This window comes from Micrasema longulum, unplaced genomic scaffold (assembly GCF_059751315.1).
Source record: "Micrasema longulum isolate JH-2025_06_02 unplaced genomic scaffold, ASM5975131v1 h1tg000380l, whole genome shotgun sequence".
NCBI classification, from domain to species: Eukaryota; Metazoa; Arthropoda; class Insecta; order Trichoptera; family Brachycentridae; genus Micrasema; species Micrasema longulum.
The window spans coordinates 136,231-161,938 of NW_028277581.1; the positions used below are offsets into that span (position 1 = coordinate 136,231).

Below are 25,708 nucleotides of genomic sequence, written 5' to 3' on the forward strand. Positions count from 1 at the left end.
TTCCATAGAGGGATAACAAAAAAAATATGTTTTATGTTATACTATTCATTAAATTAAAAAAACATCTTTTCAAATTCTACAAATGTTTAACTGTTAATAATTATTGATTTTCTCACAAAAGACAAATGTTTTCTTATGGAAATAAATTAACTCCACAATTTCTCAGCTCCAAAATTAATAAAGTAACAATTTGTGTAACACCTTTAATCCTAAAACTTGTAATTATTGTGTCCATATTTTACATTATTACATTCATATATACTAAACTTAAGGTGATGTAAATAATTATTTGTTACAAATTAATTTAGGTCTGTCAAATCTTTGGTCAGCCATTACTCAAAACAAGCAATTTCTAGTTATGTCTGTATAGAACTGAGCCATCGATATATACTATTCGGTAATACAAACTGAGTTTTGAGTTATTCTTATTAAATAAAATAATTATGTTTTAAATAAACTTAAATATGTGTGGTTGAACCTCAGAGTAATAAGGCGCTTTCGCCGTAGAGTTCCCCATATAAACAAAAATCATTCTTGGATAATCAATTACAAAGTTATGTTTACCGCAAAACAATGGGTCGTAGGTGCTCAGGTCGAGAATCACAGCACAGCAACAAAACTGTCAGCTTCACGTCTGTTGTTAAACCAAAAACCAAACCACAAATTTGCAACGCTTTTGTTCTATGTAATAGAGCGAATTGCCATTTCTATAGCTGGGGCGCATTATTACCTTGAGGGTATAACATACTTTTTTTACAAATAAATATTTGAAAAAAGAAATTTGTTATTTTTTATGTAAAATAATAAAACCACTTAATTATTTAAAGGTGATTTTACACCCACCGAATACCTTATAACTAAGAAGTTAGATTCATGATTATCACAACAAAGTTACCGTTGCTTGACCGGCACCTGAAACGTAAGACTGATCTTACCTTTATGTTCCAAAAATTATCCAAAAAGTATAAGTTCCAAAGATACGCTGCGGTAAATGTATCAATGCAGTGTCTTATGCACCATTAGGTGAGAAAAGTAAACGATGAAAAAATTAGAATAAAACGGCAAAATTGAACCAATACACGTTGAACTTATTTCTTTGATAAAAATATTCAAAAATAGTCAAAAATATTTTTGTAAATAAGCAATACCAAAACCTGTACAACTTAATAAACTCCATATTACTTTAAAAAAATATTCTGAGAAAGCCAGCAAAAATATTTTTTTTAAATATTCAAAGCTCTAATTTTGTGGTTCGCACGTAATTATTTGTTACTATATTTTACTATCCTAAATTTTCCTTTTTTACAAAATAACATAATTTTGAACCACCTTAGTTTGTGTTAAATCCATTAGGAACAAAAAAGTGTTTTTTCAAATAATTTTCCGTCATACATTAAGATTTTGCCACAAAAAAATCTCAGATTCCCGTCACCAGACATGAAATTCTTGGTTACACGTGTCTAAAGACTTTAAACGGTTTTCTCGCGTCTCTTTTTTATTTGATAAAAAAATGAGTCTTTTCTTTTTAGAAAATAAGGAATATTTTTAATAACCTCAATTCATTTACCCCTCAGGTGTTGACGTCCGGCATATCTCCGGGTAATTAATAACTGTGTTTTATTATACACATTTTATTTATTATTATTTATTACCAGGGGGTAAGGCACCTCGAGTGCCGTGATATGTACATTGAAGGGGCGAACCGTGTAGAAGCGATTATGCGCAGCTTTCCATTATATTTGACTAATCATAATAATGTTTTATTGTAACTTTATTTAAAAACAAATAATTAATATTTATTATAAATCATTTCCACCGTTTGTATTTTTATCCCAATATAAATATAAATTTTAATAACGCGCGCCCAGCGCCTGCGGTGAGCCAAGAAACTAGTCATTAATCCAGCTTATTTTTTCATACAAATAAGTATACTATATTTTGAATGTATTAACTCCAGTGAGGGATTTTTCTCCTAAATTAAACTTGCAGATTACACAAATTATTTGAAGATTCTTGATTTGGAAAACAGTATTTCAAACATTGTTTCTTAGGGACTATTTTCTTCGAGATGGTACTTTTGACATAAGACCATAATTACTTCCATGCGTCATATTGTAGGACATACAGTGCTCCACACGGCCGTTTTTAACACTATTAATTACATGGACGAGAATTGTTGTATCACACAGAACCACAGAAAAATATCAATGTGTAGTATTTATTACTTACATTATATTATGTACCTCCTATGTAGGTACAAATATTTGATATTTTTTTACAGATTACCTGTAAATAAAATCACTATTCACCATTGGTAAATTGCAAATATAATACGCACGCATCGTCCACAGTGTAGTGGGTCAATGAGTAATTATCATTTTACGCTAAGTAAAAATACGTCATCACCTTAGGTACAAGTGTTCTACAATTCCTCGTTTTCGGTCAAGTGTTTATCCAATCTACGAACTCTTCCAAGTTCCCTGGTGAACTACTGCATCAACCGGGCTTTGCTATGACCCTCGGTTGATGTCTGCGGGCACTATGCAGTTCAACCCCTGAATGCGTTTTTTGCTGCACCTTCCATTTGTAGTCTGTTTATGTCATTTTGATTTCATGTTCCTCCTAGGCGTTGCATTTTACATATTTTAATTTTAACACTATTTTTTTTCCATTTTCGGAAAAGATTTTTGATTTTTTAAAAAGACTCGATACTGTCGCCGCTTTATTAATCAAATTATTAATATGAACTGTATATGTCAACCGTTTGTCAACTGTTAGTCCTAAGTATTTAATATGTTCAATTTCAATTAGTAGTCCATCATTTGTGTAAGCATTTATTTGACGTCGTTTTTTTCTAGATTCAAAATGGACATTATTACATTTTTTTATTAAGTTCAAGTGAGTTTGTGTTTATCCATTAGTCAATGTAGTAGTTGGGTCTTTGTTTGTGTCATTGTTTAAAAATACGTCAGTTTGATTTTTCTAAAATAGTCCAATGTCGTCAGCATACCTACATAATAATTTTTCCTATAAAATTATAGAGTGATAAGTCAATATATAAAATATGTAATAGTGGACCCAAAATAGATCCTTGTGGAACTCCAAAATTAACTGTTAGTATTGAATTAAATTATAAAAATGTTTTTACCCAATTGCTTGGTGGGCTTTTACCTCCATCTCTTCCGTCATGCCAAACATAGAAGTTCTCATATCCCGGTTCTCTCATTACTGACTTTTTGAACCATTCACATTGATCAGAAGTGTGATTGGGTACGAAGTCGAGCAGGATTTTAATATCTGAAATTAAAAAAAAATATATTAAAAAGTTTACTTACATAATTTCAAAACTCTCCGTACAGAAGGTTGAAGCTGTATAATGAGTTACCTGAAGAAATAGAAAGTATTAAAATATTTCAAATGAATGGAAAAAATTTTGTTCTTATGAAATTTTGACAAAAAGCTGTATAACAACAAACCATCACGCCGTTTCCTCGTAAAGGTAAGCAGAGAGGAAATAACGCTACATCACTCTATCTTTGCACACAGATCTCACTTCCTCTACATTCATACATCTTCTCATGCACGCGTGCCGATTATTCTGACTTTTAACTCTTAAAAGGCTGTGATAAATAATCCCTTTGCGCGCGGTGATGTAACATCGTGTTACCACTAGTAAAAGACGGAATAATTTAAAGTTCAAAAATTGAAAAAAAAACACGGAGACATGCTGTTTAATAATCCCTTTTCCATTATTTGTGCAAATAAACATATAATTTAGCCCTGTTATAGTAAAATAAATTAATAATCATAAATACGCCGCTCAGATTACGCGCGTGCGTTTCCCATCACTGTTATCAACCGGCTGAAATCTGAATCATTTTTACACTTTACTTACTTTTGTTTTTGTCTCTTTCACACTAACACCTGCCATAGAACAGCGTTTCTGTCTTCCTTGTGATGAGTTCTATCTTCGTGTTCTTTCTTATACATATGTGTTGCTGAATTAGCGGACACTTTTTTTTTGCGTAGCGAGGATAAATATTTTTTTGTATTAACATCCAGCATAGTTATACAAAATTCACTTTCCAAATCCGGTGTGAAAATGTCCATTCGAAGATTACAAAAAATACGAATTCATCATTTAAAAAAATAAGAGAGATATATCAAGTCTTGTGTCCTATGTCGACTAGTGTGACATCACAGCCACACAAGAGTTAACATGTCCGTCTTCAAGTATTTGTTGGATTTGGTCATGCCATGTTTTTCTCGGTCTTCCTCTATTTCTTTACCCATCAACTTTCGCATTGTAAATATTTTTAGCCCTTTTTTCGTTGGTCATTTGCTCCAAACCAACACAGGGCTCCTTTATTGATTTTGTCGATAATGCTTTCCTCCGCCTTGCATAATGTACGGATTTCAACATGTTTGCATCTATCAAACATTGTTTTAACACGCACAAGCCTAAGCAATTGTATTTCGGCAGCATTCAGCATAATTTCTTCCCTGTTTTTCCAAGTCCATACTTCGCTCCCATACATCAGGATCGGAACCAGGACTCCATTTTAAACTGCTAATTTTGCCTCTTGCGAAAAACATTTATTTGCATGGTTGACTTTAGTACACCGCTCACTCTGTTCTCGGCACTCACCTTCCTTTCAATATCTTTACAAAAAATTGTAATGTTATTAAAAGTTTATACTGGTTCTTAATATATTTTTAACTAACTTAATAAATCATAAAATATAATAGTTGAAAATATATGCAATAACATTAATACATTCTTAGAGCTCATTATTTGAAATTTTAATGGCATTGTTATTTAATAAAAAATGCAACAATATAAAGTTATCACTGTAAAAATTTTGGGCATCTTACACTTACAGTAAATCATTATCATCAATATATTTTCACGTCTAATAATGCATAAATCACTGTTTTCTGATACCAACATGTCTCAAAATTACGATATACTATTTTAACGCAAACTCCACGGTGTAGTGGTTGAGATGCTTCAGTCACGCGCAGAAGGTTCCGGGTTCAATTCCCGGTGAATTAACAAAAAAAACAAATGCGCTTTTACTCAAACCTGATCTGTGCTTTAAATCACCACTGTAGTTGGGCCTCCTGGCCTGTTGTAGTACAAAAAAAAAATAAACATGAATCTCAAAATAATTCATTTCCAAATTTATTGCTCCTTAGCGAGAACATTTTTATGGAAGGAATATGAAGAAAAATTCCATTTTAAGGTCTCGTTCAACAAGTTGTAAATGATTTACTTTAGGAAAACAGAAATCAAGCCGTTTTAGAGTGGAATGCAAACTTTAAACCTCTTTAAGTAGACCTCAATAGAGCAGAAAAAACTCGGACTTCTGATCCGCGAGTCCGCAACACAATCCACGGCACTACAATACGATTTTTTACCAATTTACTTTACTAATGCAGTGCCCTATGCACTGTTACGTGTAAATGAGAGTTAAATGATGATAATACCATTTATGTTATTGTTTATGTACTTAATAAATATTTTTTTCATTCAAATAACTAATGCCTGTTTTAATTATTGTTTGTGATGCAATTAGAAAATATCACATACTACGAATACTGATTAGAATGTATGAAAAAGATTTAAAAAATTGTTGTATTTTTAAACTCAATATGAATATTGAGGAGAAATGATTTCATACATAACTTTAAAAAACAAAACATAAAAATATATGTCCCTGCAAAAACACGACTTGTTTGTCCTTGATAATTGTGACGTCAAAATTTGTGACGATGTTTTATGTCAATTTAAACAGTCACGAAATTCAAAATTTGTTCGAATCATGGCGTATTAGGGGCGGAGTCAATGCAATGGACCGTTTTCGGGAAAATTCAAAATTCAAAAATTTTATGCAACCAATAAATAATTTTAAAAAATGCTTTTGCTTGACAGTATTTCATAGACCCATTTTAATTGAAAATTGTGAAAAAAAAATGACATTTCCCTTTTGTTAACACTCTTTATTAAATATCAAGTAGTCATAGACTTACCCTTTTCTTTGGCTTCAGCGATCAATTTTTCTAGGTCTTCAATAGTTCCAAACTCCTCGGCGATGTTGTAATAGTCAGAAATGTCATAACCAAAGTCCTTCATTGGAGAAGGGAACACAGGAGATAACCATGTCGCAGTGACTCCAATATTTGTCAAATGATTTAGGTTTGAGCGGATTCCTTAACAATAAAATTACAATAATAAAATTAAAATGAATGTATTATTGTTTCATGTTTTTTTTTCTCCATATTTTCTATGTCTTTTTCTTCTCATGTTCTCGTATATGTAAAATTATATAAACTCTTATAAATAAACAACTACAACAGTGAAAGTCACATTCCAAGCACAAGATTTAGTGTCTTTTTTTGTGAGAGTTACAGTGATAACATTTACTGGATGTACAAAAGTAGATCAGTATAATTTTTTTCAAACATGTACCTTTTGTGAAATTTATAAAAAAAAAAATTAATAAAAGTTCGAATTTAAACGCTTACAAGTAATAATTTAAAACAATTTAAACACACAGAAAATTCAGCTGGTTTTAAAAATAATTCACTTTAGAAAAAATGAAATGTTCCTTTTCTAAAATTGCTAAACCTCTATTAACTCTATATTTAAGAAACAAGGGGTAAATTCAATTTATCTAGATATCTACTTATTTAAATAATAAAGCTTACAAGTTATTACGATTTTGCCTATTTATCATTTACTAACAGCCCCTCCTTTTATAGGAGGTTGGTTGAAATTGTCGTTACAAATATCAAAATCAACATTAATTCTACATTATCTTTATAAATATAATTCTTCTGTTCGTGTGATGTCACTGAACTTCTCTTGAACGGCTTAACTAATTTACGTGCGGTTTTCAGCGAAATGTAGACCTTTGCATTGCGCGTGTTTGTTGATATTAAAATTTTCAATCGAATCTTTAGAAAAAATGTAGTTGCATAAATATTTTTTTCATCGACCTACCGGGATTGCATTCGGAGAGAATTTATATATAAAAAAAATGTGTTTTGTGTTTGAAAAAAGTTTGTTTTTAAATGTTTACAGACAATATTCGCTTTTAATGGATCCCAAAAGGATTATTTCCTAACATTCCTTATTATTTCATCCCATTTTTTTTACTGGATTGTTGGTAATACCTACTAAAATAATATTAACTGACATTAAATTCATTTTTGAAAATCGCATTCATGAATAAAGTGCACCCCTGTTGGTGAGAAGAGCTGAGTTTGACAAAAATAATTATGTATTTAAAAATGAATTATTTTATATTTTGGAATTCAATCATAACCTATGTAATTTGGTAATTTATCCAAAATAAAACAAGTTTATTGGATTATAATTCTACCTTATTTTTTATCAAATATACTAAGGGTATATTGTGACGCGTTTCGTTACTAAATAATTTCATTTTAATTTAATTTTAATAATATTATAAAATCTGAATGTATTTTACCTTAGTTGACATCAAACATGAATGAAACCTGTGTATAACACCAATGTAGAGTTTCAACAATAATTTTCAAAATAAACCTGTATAAATGAAATCAATATTTTTATAATGATTATATTAATGTTAAAGTCATACCTTTACAAATGTTTTTAAATAATGGAAGGTTTTTCCCCAATATAACCAAAATATTCCTCTAATATACTTAGTATACCCTTATTGAATTTTAATTACTCTACTTATTTTGGCTTGTATAGAAATCCACCAACATAATATAGCAATTATTTTTAGTATATAAGGAAACTTTGTAAATATTTAAGTTAGTTTGTTTGAAAATGTCCTAACAAGACGAAACGCGTCACAATATTATACCCTTTGTATATTTATAAAAAATAAAGTAGAATTATAATCCAATAAACTTGTTTGATTTTGGATACATTACCAAATTAAATATGGAATTCCACCAATTGTCTGCATACACAATAAATACATAACCTAAGTACCCAAGTACCTACAAGCTTATTAGATGTTATTACAGGCAAGCCAACGTTCTGGCACGACAACGTCTGTCGGGTCCGCTAGTTGTGTGTATAATACAAACTACAAACTTAACGTACGACGTAATGCGTTGAAGTGAGCCATATTATTATTGAAGGTTAGAAGATAAACTGTACTGTACTATCTTAATCGCTAAAAATGATAAAAATAAATTCTAAAGGCCATGATCATGACTGGAGGGTTCTTTTCAATTGTGGAGTGAGTAGATTATTTAATATATTTTTAAGTGTATTCATAATTTCAAATTAGATAAATAATAAACTGCTAGCTAGCAATTAATGTAATGCTAGCCAGATAACGACTTACACAGAAATGAACATGATCAATAACATGTTTATCACTTGCTCATAAGAATGTTTACGTGTTCATTGTGATTTGATATCTCGTTTTTCAATCTTGATGACAACATGTCATTTTGCTTTGATATGTAGCAAGTATAGGAATAACGAGTAATTGGCAGTGGTTAAACATATTAAAATCATATGTGAAGTTAAATTTCATGAAAAACATGCAACGGTTGATAATAATTAGGGGTGAGGAAAGGTTTCAAAAAAATGTATATTGCCAAGAAAATTTGCAGTATTTGTAGAACCTTAAATATTTTTAATAGACTTTCTATGTTAAATGTTGAAGGTTTCTTTAGAATAACTTTAAAAATTAATCTTTCTACTATTTTAACAGGATTCAATATATTGGCGTATAAACTACACCACCCTACATACCATATTGTAACAAAGATTGTACAATTGAGTAATAAGCTATTTTTATACTTATTTTGTTTTAGTTTGTATTGCATGTATTAACTTTTATTTTTTGTCAATTAACGCCGTATTTTGGCACTACGCCTGAATCTAAATACTGAATATGTTTGCTTATGTTTTTATTTAACTTCAAAATATATTTTATTATCTTCTTCACTGTTTTGCAAAATGAATATCATAATATTATGCTAATAAATAAACACCAATTTTCGGCACTTAACCAAACTGAACTGTTTTTTTTTTTAATTTTTTTGTTGACATGGCACACATCAATGAAAAAACGTAAAAAACACTACCAGTATCAACAATAACTCCACTGGCTACTTAAACCAGCCAATGACCGGTCATAAGCCCTAGACTTTCATATTTCCTTATCTAAAATGTTCCCCATCTCTGTTTTAATATGTTCTCCAACGCGTTTTTTTTAAGTGCGCTTTCCTACAGTTTAAGAACCTCTGTAATAGCTGTAATTCACACTTCTACCGTCTACAATGAACCATTTTACAAAATTAATCTAAAGTTTCTCCGGCGTTTGTTTCTTGCGACTTTTTATGCCACCATTGTGCGGCGTTCCGGGCCGTATTGTGAAGAGTTGCAACTCGCAACTGTTGCAACGAATGCAACTGATTACCATTGCATTCCGGTTGCATTGGAGGGTGGTAGTCGCCATTATACCCGCTTATTATCCCCACAACTCTTCCCGTTTGTTGCTCGTAGAAGAACTTACCCCGCTCAGAATGGCGGAAAACACAATCGGTTGGATTAAATCTTCTCTTTCTGCTACCCCTAGTACTGCTGTGATTTCTAGATACGATGACAATTGAGAAAATAGTTTCAACTTTAGATGTTTTTGAAAATGTATATAAAGTTAGTCATTACCCTTTTTCTGGTGTTGTTTTATAGATAGCCGTATACAATACTTGTATGATTAATACGAAAATAAAAACCAGGCTTATTTGACTATCTTTCTGTTATTTAGTTTGGCATCCATTCTATTATAAATATTAAACATGGTAGATTTGTGAACCGCATGCATACGTGTTTTTAACTTGCACACATGTTTTAATATGACCATAATTGAGAAGTGCAGTGTCAAAGACGGACATCGTTCATTCTGGTGGAATTTTAGATAACAACTGATTCTGATAGATTTTGACTCATACTTTTGAATGGTACTATGTATGCGTTACAAAAACGGATAGAAAGTATGGAAAAACGCCATAAAAATTGGTGTTTATTTCAAAATCGGACTCCTACATACTAGTTTAGTTCCAAAATCGGACACCTGTACAACCAACCAATCAGAAGCCGGTATTTGGGTAACGTGATTAGTAAACGGTCATGGCGGATAGCGTGTTGCCACCAGTTGTTTGTTGTGATACGCTAAAATTAAGGGTTTTCCGAATAAAATTTTGCTGTCATTTATTATTAAAAAAAAACACCACCGCAATACGAAATTCGCACCTGACAATTAATTAAAATGATTAGATCAAAAACGAACATCTGTGACTGAGTTTGTGTCAAAGGCGGACATCTACAAGTTTTTTAATCAAAAGCGGACAACTGATTTTTTACAGTTAAATTTCAGAAACTCGTTATGAAATTTTGATATTTTTAACTCGGAATATGTGTTTTGATGTATACAATTAAAAAATTGAGATAGAATACAAAAATAATCTATCAGGGTTAAAAAGTGAGTGTAGCTAAAAATCATCTAGATGACAGATGTCCGTCTTTGCTACACTACTCAATTATACTTGAGAATCGCATTATTTAAAATAAAGTGCACAAAGTACCCATTTCAATAGTTTCAAAATGTTTGATTTTTTTGTCATAAATAATTTTCATTATCAATGATCTGACTTGTTTTTAGTTTAGATTATCACTATACTTTATTCATTTTCCTTAGCTTGTTTTTCTTTTTACACATATTATATTTAATACACACTATCTCTACTCAAAGAGGGTGCAGATTTTCATTACCTTGTATCTCAGAGAGTATGGAATTACCCGTGGCTTTTGAAGGAATAATTATTTTGGTGTTCACATTTTTCATTCGTAATTATTCAGCTATTCTGATTAAATTAGGTGTATTTGTTCCTGACATCTTCGGAAAATGAAACACCGCCTTCCGATCACGTTGCAAAACCAACCTGCTAATGGCTTTGCCAGTAGGTATAGAAATCTTGTTAGTTAATCGTTTCGATATATTTTATGATATTGGAATTTCTCTTTAAAAAGCAATTTCCAAATTGGGATGTTATTTCATTTTAATTACTTTTTTTCTATGTAAATTATATTTTAAATTATGATCGGCTCCGAGAGAAGAGATAACACTAACGGAGAAATGGAGTCAATGTTAAAAATCTCCCAAAATCGTAGAAATAATTCATTAATTTATTGAATGCCTTATTTACCAAGTAGTATTGATGTACTCGTACTATCGTTACTGAAACAAGTGGCTAATATAAATATTTCAATCCTTTGGTTACGAAATAATAATGTGCTGTTCCTTGATCAGCACAACACAAACTACGGCTTTCATGCACCGATGTCCCAATTGTGTCGCATTGTAAACTCGACACAAGATTTGGAGTTTTTTGGTGAAAGTCTTTCTAGATTTCAACAATCACTAAAATAGACCAGATCTTGTCTTAAGGGTGTAATTATTATTAAATTTTTTGAGCAAGATTTAATTTTTTTTATTTGATTTCAATTGTGCCTCTATATATTATAAGTTGTAAATGTTTTTGATATTTTTTAATGGATTTAGTGCGTTAATAAATAAATGAATATGTTTTTTTTTCAATATTTTGTAAATTATTGTGGATAAATAAGGTGCATTTTCTGTTATGTTTTTAATACCGTTGTTAATTATAAATTAAATGCAATAGTTATTTATCTTCTATGCTTAATTAAGCCTTTATTGATTCTTTTATTATATTTTTTTTTGCAATTTGTATTCACTTTTGATTATATTTGTCCCTATTCTACGCGAAATGTACACTTTTAGTCTTTTTCTTTTCCTTTTCCTTTATTTATAGTCTCATACCAAATTTTATTATTTTGTAATATTATCAAATTGTTTGTATAAATGTATGTCACATAGATAAAAATATATAGTTAAAATTTAAGTTACAATTTTTTATGGCTTTGGCGGTTCAATTTTAATTAATATTTTTTTAACCCTGACTATGACTTGTTGTTGCCAAATCTTACACGCCTAAAACGCGCATGTTATTTTAATTTGGATATCTGAACACCCTCTGATTCTGTTAATGTTAATTATTCGTGATCAAATAAAATTCAAAATGATCAGGAAATACTTACCATTAATATCTCCGATTCCATCTCCATTGCTGTCCTTGAAAGACCTCGGGTAGATCTGGTACAGAATCATATGCTCCCACCAGTCGTCTGCAGAGCATCCTGCGATTACAGCCAGCAGTAACACTGCTGATAGAATACTTCCACGCATTGTGGGGCTGTTGGAAACTTTAAAAAAAACCAACACTTCTAGAACTAAAAAACTCTGCACCAGATAGAAGCGGAATGCTTTAAGATCCGATCGGAAAACGACGAACAAACAAGATTAGGTATTGCATCGATTTATGTATTATATTTATATAAATGATTATGCAACAACTGCTTACTTAAATTAATCGCTAGATAAAAACAAAACATTCCGATATTTATTTGTAATCTTAAGTACATGACACAAATGTATCAGAAGCATTTAAGTCGCAATATATTTTTTTGTTTGTTTGATTTCTTTATTATCATTTACTATGTTTTTTTTTTGTTACGAGTGCTACTTAGTTACGCTAGCGCCAAACTCGGCGGAAATTCCGTTGCCAATTTTCCGTGGTATTTATTTTACGTAACCAAACGAGCAATCACACGTCACACTACATGTTCCGTGGCGGATTATCCTTCGGCTACCGAACCTTATGCACCTTATACAGTTAACGCGGACTGTCCGCCGAATGTGGCGTACTCCATTAAAAAACATGCAATGTAGCTTTGCCGATTAGTGTTTTATATTTATGTATTCACTATACAGCACAAGTGCATTTTACGATATAAAATATGACAATACCATGGGTTAGTTACATACACAAAAAATTAAAAACAATACTAAAACGTGGGTATAAAAAGAAAAGAAAAAATAACAAGAAAAATATATAAATATGAATGTATGTATGTCAGTATTCAAAAATATAAGAAAGTCGGTATATTATGAATATACAATGAGTTAACACCAGATCATTAGCGCAAACGAATACGCAAATGATATAGATATATTTAATACAACACTTTTGAATTTTAAAAGGCAGTGTATCAATTTATTATCTCCAAATTTAAATACTTAAATAATACTTTGTTGTTTTATATTGTGTACCTTTTATTAACTTATATCTGTATTCTTAATAATTATTTTTCTACATTCTTCTAATTTTAAGATTCTTTTAATATAACCGATAGGAAAAGGTGAACTTTTGCTCTCTCTACTGGAATATATGCATGTATGTACTATATGTAAGATTAGTATTTATATGTTTTTATTTTCTTTTTCTTATTACTTCATTTTCAATTTTCGCTACTTTTGTGTAAAATATATGTCTGTTCTTTAAATATAAATATATGTAAAACATGTAAAAGCCTACAAGTCGTTTAAATAAATAAATAAGTAGCTTTTGTAAATAGTTCGTTAATCGTTACTATAGAACACCATAAAATATTTATATAGAGATGATTTGAATTCACAGAGACTCGAGTTAAAAATGTCGATATGAGAGGTACATTCATTTCCTAGTCTGTGTATACGCGGTGTAAGTGAGTGACAAAGATAGTTGGTTTGAGAAGGGTTACAATAATATAGAGTATTTAATCTAGTTCTACGTGTTAGTATATTGTTTATTTCAGAATCAAAATATGTATATATATATATATTAAATACCATATCAAAAGACTATAAAAAATGTATATAAAAATTTCCTGTTTATCAAATCTTCTAAGAACAAATTTAGTGTTTATGCTCCAATGTCTAGAGTGTGAAGATTAGTCGATTCATTTTTTTATCTTTATGTTACCAGCTATATCTTGTCTCTGTCCTGCTCAATTAGTCGGGCGTAGAGTGAAACGATAAACAAAGGTGACGCGTATTTATTTATGCTTTATTAAGTGAGTTATCTTAAGAACAAATATAAACTTTTATTAACATAGCGTTTACGGAAAGGAGCGACATACAGAATAGAACTTACAGTAGACCGATGTGAACAGTCCGTGTTTTTTAATACTTGCTCCCTCCACTGGTTTTTTTTTAGGGACGACTTTTTAGCTCGGATTTGTATGGAGTGTTATCTCCATATGTTATATCTTACAACATATAGTCAAGATATTAAAAAAACACTAAAAATATATGTAAAAATGTTTACAATCACTTAAATTGGAATGTTATATTCTACGAATACATTGTGCGATGTTTCAATTGTACAAAACGAACTCGTTTACTAACATCAATGAAGCAATCGTAAACTGTATCAAAGAAAAGCTAAAAATAATTGTCTATTTTAGTTACTCGTAGAAAGGTCTGAAAACAACTTGTAACAACAACTTACGGCGATAATTAATTGGCTTAGAACCAGATCAAATAGAAATCAAGTCTCATTTGTTATTTATTACTTTTGCAAATATTTTATTTCTCCTAGGTATCTCATAACCTTTTAAATTTAACCAGATATAAAAAAGTAATGAATATGAATATTTTCACAATATTATTTTTCAATCTTATTTTTCGTTAGTTATCTTTTTAAATATTTTTTTATTTATATATCGATACTTTTGCAGTGTCTGTATTTTTTTTTTGTACATAATATTGTTCCCTCACTGGGGTGTCCCGTGGTAGAGAAACATTTTACAAAAAATAAAACATGCCTTAAATTAGTTATTTAACAAAGTCAACATAATCATAAAAATTAAAAAAACCTAATTAATCTAATGAACATAATTATCATTAACATATTGAACAATATAAACAAAAATAATCATAAAAAAACATAATCAATTTATATAGACCAAATTTCATATACAGTACACAAATTTTATTTATTTGGCTTGATCCACTTATCGATCTGTGCGCAACCCACCTCCACTATTCATTTCTTAATAGCAATTTTATTCAATTGCACATCTTTATAATTATTCTATATTCCAAAACTGATTGACTTATTGCGTAATATATTTTTACAAGTTTTTTTAGACTAATTATATTTCTTATAGTTTTAACAAAAGATATTTGTTTTTTCCATTTATATTTTATATTTTCGATTTGATTAGTCCATTTTAAATTTCCATATTTACAAATACCTTAATATTTCATTGAATCTACTCTGTCCAACGATTTACAAATACATGAAATATTTGGAATTTGATCATTGTAATTACAGCTGTGAATAGTTTAAAAAAGATTTGGATTATATATAATTTTATTATTTATTGAAAATGTTATGTATTTTGTTTCCGAGTGATTCAGTGTTAAATGATTTGCGTCAAACCATTTTTTTACTAAATTTGAGTCATTTTCAGCCTTATCAAATGCAATATTCCATGAATTTCCTTGAGAGAGTAGCACAGTATCATCAACAAAGCTAATTGTAGAGCCTTTTATAGAAAAACTGCAAAGATCATTTAAAAGAAACAAAATTGGTCCAAGTATGCTTCCTTGAGGAACGCCAAATGCAATTTCGGTTTTGTCGCTAGATTTATTAAATCTTTACTATTTGTTTTCTTTTTTTCATGTTAATTTGAAACAATTCCAATTCCTTATTTATAATTCCTATACTCCTAAGTTTTTTAAAAAGTATGTTGTGATTAATAGCATCAAAATGCCTTGCATAAAACGAGGAAAATACCTATACATTTTTCTTCTTTGTCAAGATTATCATTTATGTAGCTCGTCATTTTGGCTATTACATCTGATGTTCCTGTGTTTTCTCTGAAGCTTGTTTATGATAAAGTATTGAATTTTTTTTAAGATTGGTAATAATTTGTTTTTTTATAACTTTTTCCACTTTTTGAGATAGGGTGTTTAACATGGTTATTGGTCGATAATTTATTATTTCCATCTTAAATAAAAATCCATTTCAAATTTTCATATCAACACAAATTTGTTTGATTAAAGCATTTTCTTTTTCTTATAATAATATTATCTTTGTAGTCTTTACCTTTAAATTTAACAAAGTTTAATACGGGACAGTAAATTATGATTTTAATTAAATTTTTAATACGCGACATTAAATTATGAAGAAAATTATTAATTTATTGGGTTCGTATTAATTTTGAACTCCATTTAAGAATTTTATAAAACGAGTAAATCATACACCAATTTTAATCTACTAATAGTACATTTTTTTATGGAACATCTCTTTTTCTTTATAAAGGCATTCTGAAATGAATTTCGTTAATTTGAAAAAGTAACTTTCTGCTTGTTCCTTATAAAAATACGTTTAAATTTATTAATATCTTTAATAAATTTGCTTGAGAATATTAAATGAGTTAATAATAAATAAATTTTCTACCTCTGAAGATGCACGATGCAACATGAGTCTAATCTTTTTCAAGATTGAATCTAAAACATGATAAATTTATTATTGACGTACCTCTTCTTAAGTCAATCGTTTTTATAATTACTGATAGCGAATTATGCAAGTTTTACTAAGGTGTGTTTTTTTACGAAAGTTTATAGTTAATTATAATACATTGATAAATAAAAACCATTTTTGTACAAATTGCCTGCCTCCATGATGTAACCTCCAAGTGATAAGATAAATATTTTTCAATTGTAAAGATAAGTTTATCTGGTATTTTTTCGAGTTTGAATTATAGCTGAATCTAATGTTTACAATGTACCTGCATGTTTTGAATTTGATCATTTTTCATGATTTGATTAATAATGTCATAAAATTGTGTGTAAAGATACTGAAGGTAGTGTACTTGATCTGAATTTACAGGAAAATATATTATACTACAGTATGCATTATTGCTCCTTGCTATTGGCCTTCGTGGTGTAGTAGTCAAGACGCTTGTTCACGCACGGAAGGTTCCGGGTTCGATTCCCGATGAGAACACAAAAATTGAAATGTGATTTTTCTTAAGCTTGGGTGCTCTGTGATGTAATTTACCACTGTTATTAGGCCTCCTGGCCTGTTGTGGTGCAAAAAAAAATGTAAAAAAAATGTTGAAAAAATGTATATTTATATTAACATAAGACTTTAATTATATTACTGTAAACGTTCCTTCTTATATATTATTTATGTAGCTGTAAACTTTTCAGTGAAAGTCATTTCTTCTCTGTATAAATTTATTCTAGAAAGGTACTGTAAGGACTCGCAAAATGGAGACCGGGAGCAAGACGATCAAGAGCAGCAAAAAGGAAGAGAGGATATTTCACTACCATGTATAACCTCAATGGATAGCTCCACATATACACCAAAATACGCATTTAATGCACTGGAACCTACCTACAGAGGAACACCAAATAAAACTATTTATAATGTCACATGAAATCGTTAGCCAAATACTGATTGAATTTTCGCTACAAGACGCCGTAATTTGAAATATAATTGTAATATTGATTGACACAAATCCTGACTAAATAACCAAAAATAAACACGGTGTCCAATCAACTGGACTTGGTATACGTATTTCTAGATTGCTTGCTGCTTCAATTGCACACTAGGAAAATTAAGTTCATGTGGACATTATATATACAAAATTGATCAAAACTGAATAATAGAGGTGGGTTGTGAACAAATTTACGACTTTATAATATATTTACAACAAAGGAAAACACTGGTATTATTTTTAAGCAGATATTTTGTACAAGATGTCACAAAAAAAATATTTTTAATATGGCAATAAAAAAAGGCCTCCATTAGAAAAACGTTATTTACTATTGAAATAAAAATTCAAGGAATTTACGTTTTAAAAAATAAAGTCATCTTAATGGTATCCTTCACCCTTACGTTGCTCGTCTAAACAAACAACGAATTTTCCTAAAGAAGGCTCAGTATAATGTCTCTATACTAACTGCCATTTTGTGTCAAATATTTTCTTTTAACTGCACTAAGGAAACGGTTTTATAGACGTAAACTTTCGATTTAAGATATTACTACAAGAAAATGTCTATGGGGAGTCAAATCAAGATTGCGTGGAGGCCTATTTATGTCATCTTTTCTAGAGATTAATTTGCTTTGAAAAATTTCACGAATTTGTGACAGAGACGTGTTGGAAGTGCGTGACGTTGCTCCATACGCTGGAACCATGTTCTTTGATTATAATAAGTTAAGTTTTGCACTTCAGATACCAAGAAATAGTCCTACACTTCAACATGATCCTCTGAATTGACGCTAACTGCGCGGATTGTCCAAATTGCCACGGATGAACTTATTTACATTTTCCACGTTTTCGTCACTTCATGGACTTAGGTTTATCCATTGTTAAACCGGTATTTTCTAAATCCATTTCTCGATGAAGGAAACACTTGGCCTATCTTTAATGGTACGCAAACCACGATGACACTCGCCGAATCATTGTTTTTGTACAATTTCTCCACACACAACATTCAATCAACGACAAAATTCCAGTCAGGGCCTCTCGATTGGCATGCGCTCCGGATCCCTCAAAGTTGGTGCATTTACGCAATGAGGAAATGAAATAGAAACATTATTTTGGAACACCTTGTACCTAAAACTCACTCCTGATTATGTATTTCATTGATTATTCTTTATGGTGTATGTATAAATCTGTCAGTCAACATGTATGGGTGATTTAGTTTAATTGCGCTTTGACGTGAATGAATAATTTTAATGTCAATGTATCATAATATGACATGTGACGTTGACATAGGAGGAGTCTGGCCTATTTTATAATTATTCTTCAAAACCACACAACACGACATAGTAAAATAAGGATGAATTTATATTTATTATGTGCATATCTTACGTGTTTGACTACTTACTCTCAACAATGTTTTGAGTTTGTCCAAATTTTGTATATAAGGACTGGATTCAACTCTCTAGGGAGCTGTTAATCTTAACATATTACAGCAGAGATGAAGAACATTTTATAGAAAGAAATGAAAGAGTCATGGCATTCACAGAGCTTCCAACCTGTCATTGGCTGGTTTAAGTGGCCACTGTACACACTGTGTAACATTCACCATTCTGCGTATATATAACTAGCGGGTCCGACAGATTTGTCCTGCCCGAACGTTGACTTTCCTTCTATTATCTTGGAAAAATACATTTCATCTAGGTACTTGTTTGTAATTCAATTCTATAAGTAAAAATTGTTAATATTAAACAAATATTGAATTTAAGTAGGTACTTGTTTATGGTTGAATTCAAAAACAAAAAATAAATATTTTTTCAAATATAGCATTCTTTTTGCAAACGTCAAACTCCGGTCGTCTCACCAACAAAGGGGTGTACTTAAGTAGGAATACGTTTTTTTTAATGTATTGAATTTAATACTTTTTTAGTGTTACCAAAAATCCAATAAAAATAAATAAATGGGTAAAAATTATAAGGAATTTAAGGTAAGAATCTGATTGAGATTCACAAAAAAATAATCTGTTTGTGAATATTCAAAAACAAACTTTTTACACACAAAAAAAACAACATCTTTTCATTTTTTTGCAAATGAATTCACCTCGAATGCAACCCTGGTAGATCAATGAATAAAACATTTATGCTTCTAACTCTTTTTTTTACTTATTCGATTAAAGATTTTAATATCTACGAACACGCACAGCGTAAATATCTATATTTCTTTGAAAACCGCAAGTAAATCGGTTAGGCCGTTTAGGATAACGGTGACATCACACGTACAGAAGAATTATATATAAAGATATAAATATATTTTTTATAATATACATGAGAGGTTAAACAGAGTATTTAAAAATAAAGGATAATTACATAGTAATGAAAAACATATAAATAAAATACATATTAATGGAATGCATATAAACAATAGAAATAGTAAACAACAAAATTCCACAAAGGCATGGCCTGTTCGTGGGTACACAAGAAATGTTCATGAAATTTTGCCCCCATAATAAGTAAGTATACAGGTATAATATGTTTATGGCAAATAAAAATGAGAAAAGAAAATATTTTGTAAAAGATTTTAGGATACTTTTTCATTTTACAGTCATTAAAAAAGGAAATAAAAAACATAAAAATATTCCTTATTGTTAATGGGCAAAAAAATATATCAAAGAAAAAAAGAGTTAATATCTTTATCTTTAATCCAAGATGGTGCGTGTTTTTTTTGTAAAAAGAAGGAAAATTTTTAAAGTTTGGGATCAATGAAATATTATCAGTAAAAAAAAAATTTTGGACCTTTAAAATATGCATGTATTCTTAGAACAATTGAAAAGAGAGAAAATGGCGATTTTTGTGAAGCATTATTTTTAAGATAAATTTTTGAACAGTTTAATATGTTTTTTAAAAGCTCCCTTATCCCTTTAAATGACACCTTAAACATTCCTATTTCTTTATGGTAGAGATTATTCTAAGTTTCCTTGATTCTTGTTATTCAGGAGTCTCTGGACTGGACCCGAAGCGTAAGATGAATAACTTTGCCCTCCTGTGACAGATGATCGAGATACGCGGCGTTCACTTTGCCTATGGCCCTATGTACCATCAGGTGCATATACGGATTTTATAATGATGATCAATTTCATCAACGCATTACAACAGTTAAAGTACTTTCATGTACATACCCGAAACCTTTTCATAGGTTTCATTTTTTTTTTTTAGTTGCAAATTATTTGTACCTGGCTTTTTTTTATATGCAAGGTTTTATCGAATATATTTATCTTTAGGTTATATTCAGTTGACTTTATCATTTTTCACCGTAGATAACGGATAATAAAAATAAAAGTAGAATCAGAATAAACAAAGCAACTCTAGAAATATTACATTAACAAAAAGTAGAAAATAAAAATTAATAAATTTATTTGATTTGTAGTTTTAAAAAAAGAATTTTCAAAGAAAAGATCAGAGATATTAATATAAAACTACGAAGTCAAAAAGTTCGAAAGTTGTAAAGGTCTTCCATTCAAGGCCTGTGTTACAATGAGAATTTAACATTATCTTTAATTTGATTAAAACAAAAATTCATTTTTTTCAATGAAAAAAAATATGTACTTACCATTTTTTTTCTAAACATGTTCAATTACAAGTTATCAACGAAGACACTTTAAATTTACATACAAATATACATACATAAATATCGACTTTCTAATATAATCAATTGTTATCTTCAGCAAATCTTTTAAAACTTTCCGATGGAAGAATCCTAACTGACCTAATATTACTTTATAAAGTGATCAATTCATTCATTGACTGTCCAGATTTGCTGGAGTTGGTGTGTTTCCGTGTACCTGGTCGACATACCCGCCACAGATCTCCTTTTTGTTCTGCAAGTTCTAGGACCAACTATCACATCGACTCGCCTATCCCTAGGCTCCACAGATATGGTAATCAGTATGAGGACAAGGCTGATATATTTGGTTCTTAACTTGAAAGTTATAAAACGAGTCTGATTTCTTTTTTCCTCTCGCCATATAATTCTCAAACTTTTCAGTATATTTAATAATGTATTCCTTTTTTTCTTTTTCATATTTATGTATTTATTTAATTAATATTTTTGGTTGCTTGTGTGTTTTTACGTACTTGTTACTATTTTTTGTTATGTATTTAAATATGTATTTTTTTTCATATTTATGTTCCATATATGTTAAAGGCAATTCATGCCGTTTATGTAAATATAAATAAAGTTTTAATTTATATCGTCTCGATATGTACCGATGAAAAAAGCGTTTGTAATCGTGGCCAATATGTGCAGACTTATTTTATTGATAAGTCATTTAATTATTTTATGTACCCACTAATCAAGCAGGTGTCAGCTATCCGGTGCATAAAATTTAACTGATAATCATTATCTATCCGCTGACTTACATCGCTGAAAAAAACAGTTTATGAAATATTTCAATGAAAAAGCATATTTTGGGGATCATGTTTTTTTATTTATTTTATGTTTCTTTTAATTATTATCAACACATACACATTAATTATTTTTTTCTTTCTCTTTCTTTGTTATCCTGACTATTCAGACCACACGGATGAAGTGGTTTCTTTGATCCCTTCAGACCTCAACCGGGACAACATTGGTCTGTAGATGTCTGGAGTGAAGGGGCAAACGACACCTCTTTGCTGGATTTCACCTGAAAATATCCTTAAAGAGTTACTTTTTACTTTTTCAAAAAAATTATATCGGGTTGTGGTCTCGAGGTAGTATTGTGGACTCACGAGCCAAAGGTCCTAGGTTCGAATCCCACTCTACCACAACTCGATATCCATTTTTCCAGCACAAGTTATTTACGACTTTTAGAAAATGGTCTGAAAATTTAAATATTTAAGTAAATAACTCAAGTATTTTTCTCTTTTAAAAAAAATAAAAAATACGAAAGAAAGTCAATGCCGCATTTTTGTAATCCTATACAATACGCGCTACCGGTTGCGAACGAACGTCAACAAAGCTTCGTTGAGCTTCATAAGCCATCCATAGGATGTCATGCCTTCATTTCATTCGTAGTTTTTATACATCGTTATCACTTTTTCGTTATCAAAATCAAATTTCACTCTCATTTCGCTACAGTTAAACAATCACTGCGACTGCGTCTACTACTCCTGATCCAACGGGCACCTACAAATCTAGTTTGTTGTCCTTCGTTTGGGTTGGTTGGCTCAAAGTTTGGCTATCATCATGCCATCTTTTGTTTTTTCCCTTAATAAATATTAGGAGCAAAAGTGGAACATTTCTTAAACCTAATTAATGATTTATTTACTGATTTATAGAATTAACATGTTACCATCTAGAATCATTTTGGTGGCAATGGCAGTAGGAAGCCCTACAGTTTTGGCCATAGCAGAGTGACCACCATTGGATGCGAGGTCTCCATACACGACCATATTGATTCCACGTTGTTCCCTCCTACTGTCAGGCCACATAATCCCGACCGAATGACGCAGTATCACCAAATCTCGTTCGTCCTTGCCTATCAAAAACCATAAAACAAATAATTATAATTCATAAGCTTTTACATGTTGAAAATAAATATGACTGTAAAATTATAAATTTAAATCCAACCAGATTAATTATTTTTTTATGTGTAATCTGTACCTCGTGGGTTATTTCACTTTTCTGATTTGTCATCGATACAGCTGAATTTATGAAATACACTGTAAAAAAGAATTATTTACAATATGCATGTCCTGATTATTGCGAAAATTCCATGCTTAGATAAAATATTAATTTGAAATAAGTGACAATAATTTGATGATTGTCGATTTACCCATTCACAATACAAAGCCGTTTTCTTTTTCGGCTATACTGAAAACTCCGTTGCAATATATGCATACTCATATATTGTACCTATTGCAACGGTTTACATTTTTGAAATGTATGGTTGCCTGCCCTTAGAGTTCTTCCGCGACAGCTGGACTGCTCTTCCCGAGTTTTCGAATGGAAAAGAAATTATTTTTAGAGCACGGGCTTCATATGGATGAATTACTACCGCGGCCGTCAGATGGCGCTTAATCAGGCAACATAAAATTATATTCCAGTACTAAAATATCTTACAAAAAGGGGTACGTTGGACTTGTTTTTGACAACGTTACACTATCATCATCATCGTAAGCTCGACAACTTCGGTAGGGCTTCAGCCATGTCCAGTTTTCTCCACTCTTGGTGGTCTGCTGCCCTTCCTCTCCAGTTCCTCACTTCCAACGTAATCGTATCCGCAGTAATCTAGTCGTTCAGTTTTCGTTGATTTTATGGCAAAGAAATAGTAAGGCATTTTGGGGGGTTTTTGTCGTCCATTTTGATTCCACCCCAAGTGCCGTACCTTGACAGAGATTATTAAATCGGGTGCTCCATAGATTACAAATAACTCCCTACTGTAGTGACGACGCCAATGGTTGTTTTCTCTGACAGGGCCATAGATAACTCTGAGGATTCTTCTTTTGAAAGCTGCAATGGTTCTCTCAATACTCTTAACCAGACTCTAGGTCTCGGAGACATATGTCAGGATTAGTTTGATCAGATCATTATACCCATATATTTATTTAAAAAGTTCGAATCATGTCATTAATTTACGTCTGTTTTTGATTAGTTTTAAGATATGTCTTTTAGAAATAAGGAAGTATTAGAAATAGTTTTTTTTTATTATTTGTTAAAAGACTATGAAACTAAGCCAATTATTATTTTTTATGTATTTTAAGCGGTATGATTTTTTTAAGTTTTGCATTTTTAAAATTACTCCGCGAGTTACATTTCAAGTTCTCTTCCACTTTTCTCGGTCAATTTTGCCGATTGGTCAGTTAACTTACCGCAAAATGGATTTTTTAACTAACTCTCTTATCATTTTTTGATTCATATGAACTAGTGACGTTGTTCGAAGTAGTTTGGTTTTAATAAAAGATTGTGAATAATTTTTTCATACATTTTCAAGAAACTTTGCCGTACAATTTAGTGCTTTTTACCGTGCGTAAGAAAATACTTTTTTTCTGAATTTCTCGCAGCAGTGCTGGACTAATAATAAATGTACCTTTTGATAGGATTATCGATTCACCTGAAGCAAAATTTATATTATGTACCTATTTCAAAAAATACATGTTTATTAAATAGGTGCGTACGTTTCCACGGTCACTGTTATCAATAAGAATATTTTTTGCGTGATCCTGTGTAAGTTGGATTCGTTCCGACGTTTCAGCTACCATTGCAGGAGCCATCTTCGGGGTAAACTGTGTGTAAACTGCTTACACATATTGAACACGAAAATTGTAATATTGATTTACCTAGGGCCAGTCTCTTGGATAAATAATGGCTGAGGGTGTCGAGGGGGGATCCAAGTTTTTTGACCGGTTTCTCATCTAGTAATCCCAGACTCTCCAGGGCGGCTGCGCCCTCCGCGCCCCCCTGTTCCACTACCCGGGACTTCAGGTTCTCGAAGAAGATGTTACTGTCAGCCAATCCCAAGAGCTCGCAAATATACTGCCTCTGTATGACATTTAAAAACAGAACATTATAAATAACCCAAAATACACAAATAATTTTTAAAAATTTTTGAAGCACTAACTTTGTGACTAAAACAACTTTGTTTTTAACTACCGACCGGTCGTAAAAAAAGGTCAAAAGTCTTGACTTATTAGCTACATACACGTATCTTTAGTTAAAAGCCAAAATGCGGTGTAATAAACACCAATAAGGCAAAAAAAAAAATAAAGTACATTCTTGCAATACAAAATAAATCAAAATAAGTGTTTGGCGTGTAAAAATTGCAAGAAAATATTCCTAGTATCTTCATCGGATACAAAAAAAGACAATAATAGTTTAGATCTTATATCAAAGTAAATGCTTTTGAAATAAATAAAATAAGATTATTCCATGATTAAAAATCTTTGTTACTTTAAAACCGATCAGTAAAAAAAAATAAGCGATAAACAAAGTGGTTTTATATTTAAATGCAAAGGTTTTCACAGTCACTGTTATCAATAAGTTTCCTTTTTGGGTGATTCCGTGTGTGTTGGATTTGTTCCGATGTTTCTTCACTCGAAAAATCTTACGATTAAAGCTTTAAGAAATCTAGTTTTTTAAAATAAATTAAAGTGGATAAGTATTTTAATTTTATTAATTTATTAATTTAAAAACTGTTATAAAAAAGGTGTTTTAATCACTTTTATGTGACCTCACACATTCAAAATTTGAATGAAGTAGCATTCAATATTAGATCTGGTTGTTTTATGCACAATGCATATTTTAAATTCA

At 30.5% G+C, this 25,708-nt stretch overlaps 2 protein-coding genes across 2 annotated transcripts in view; both read right to left on the reverse strand.

The window, feature by feature from the left end:
• The window catches only part of LOC148282069 (maltase A1-like), a 35,768-nt gene extending 21,444 nt beyond the window's left edge, over nucleotides 1–14,324 (reverse strand). Inside the window, exons 1-4 of the mRNA XM_088225670.1 lie at nucleotides 14,060–14,324; nucleotides 12,140–12,304; nucleotides 6,034–6,213; nucleotides 3,149–3,297 (exon numbers count right to left, since the gene is read on the reverse strand). Of these exons, the coding sequence (XP_088081796.1) occupies nucleotides 3,149–3,297; nucleotides 6,034–6,213; nucleotides 12,140–12,287 (477 nt within the window). The 5' untranslated portion in view covers nucleotides 12,288–12,304; nucleotides 14,060–14,324. The remainder of the gene's footprint in view (nucleotides 1–3,148; nucleotides 3,298–6,033; nucleotides 6,214–12,139; nucleotides 12,305–14,059) is intronic.
• Nucleotides 14,325–21,883: 7,559 nt separating this feature from the next.
• Nucleotides 21,884–25,708, reverse strand: part of LKRSDH (lysine ketoglutarate reductase/saccharopine dehydrogenase) — a 194,143-nt gene continuing 190,318 nt past the window's right edge. The window contains exons 11-13 of the mRNA XM_088225671.1: nucleotides 24,739–24,940; nucleotides 22,752–22,937; nucleotides 21,884–22,103 (exon numbers count right to left, since the gene is read on the reverse strand). Of these exons, the coding sequence (XP_088081797.1) occupies nucleotides 21,985–22,103; nucleotides 22,752–22,937; nucleotides 24,739–24,940 (507 nt within the window). The 3' untranslated portion in view covers nucleotides 21,884–21,984. The remainder of the gene's footprint in view (nucleotides 22,104–22,751; nucleotides 22,938–24,738; nucleotides 24,941–25,708) is intronic.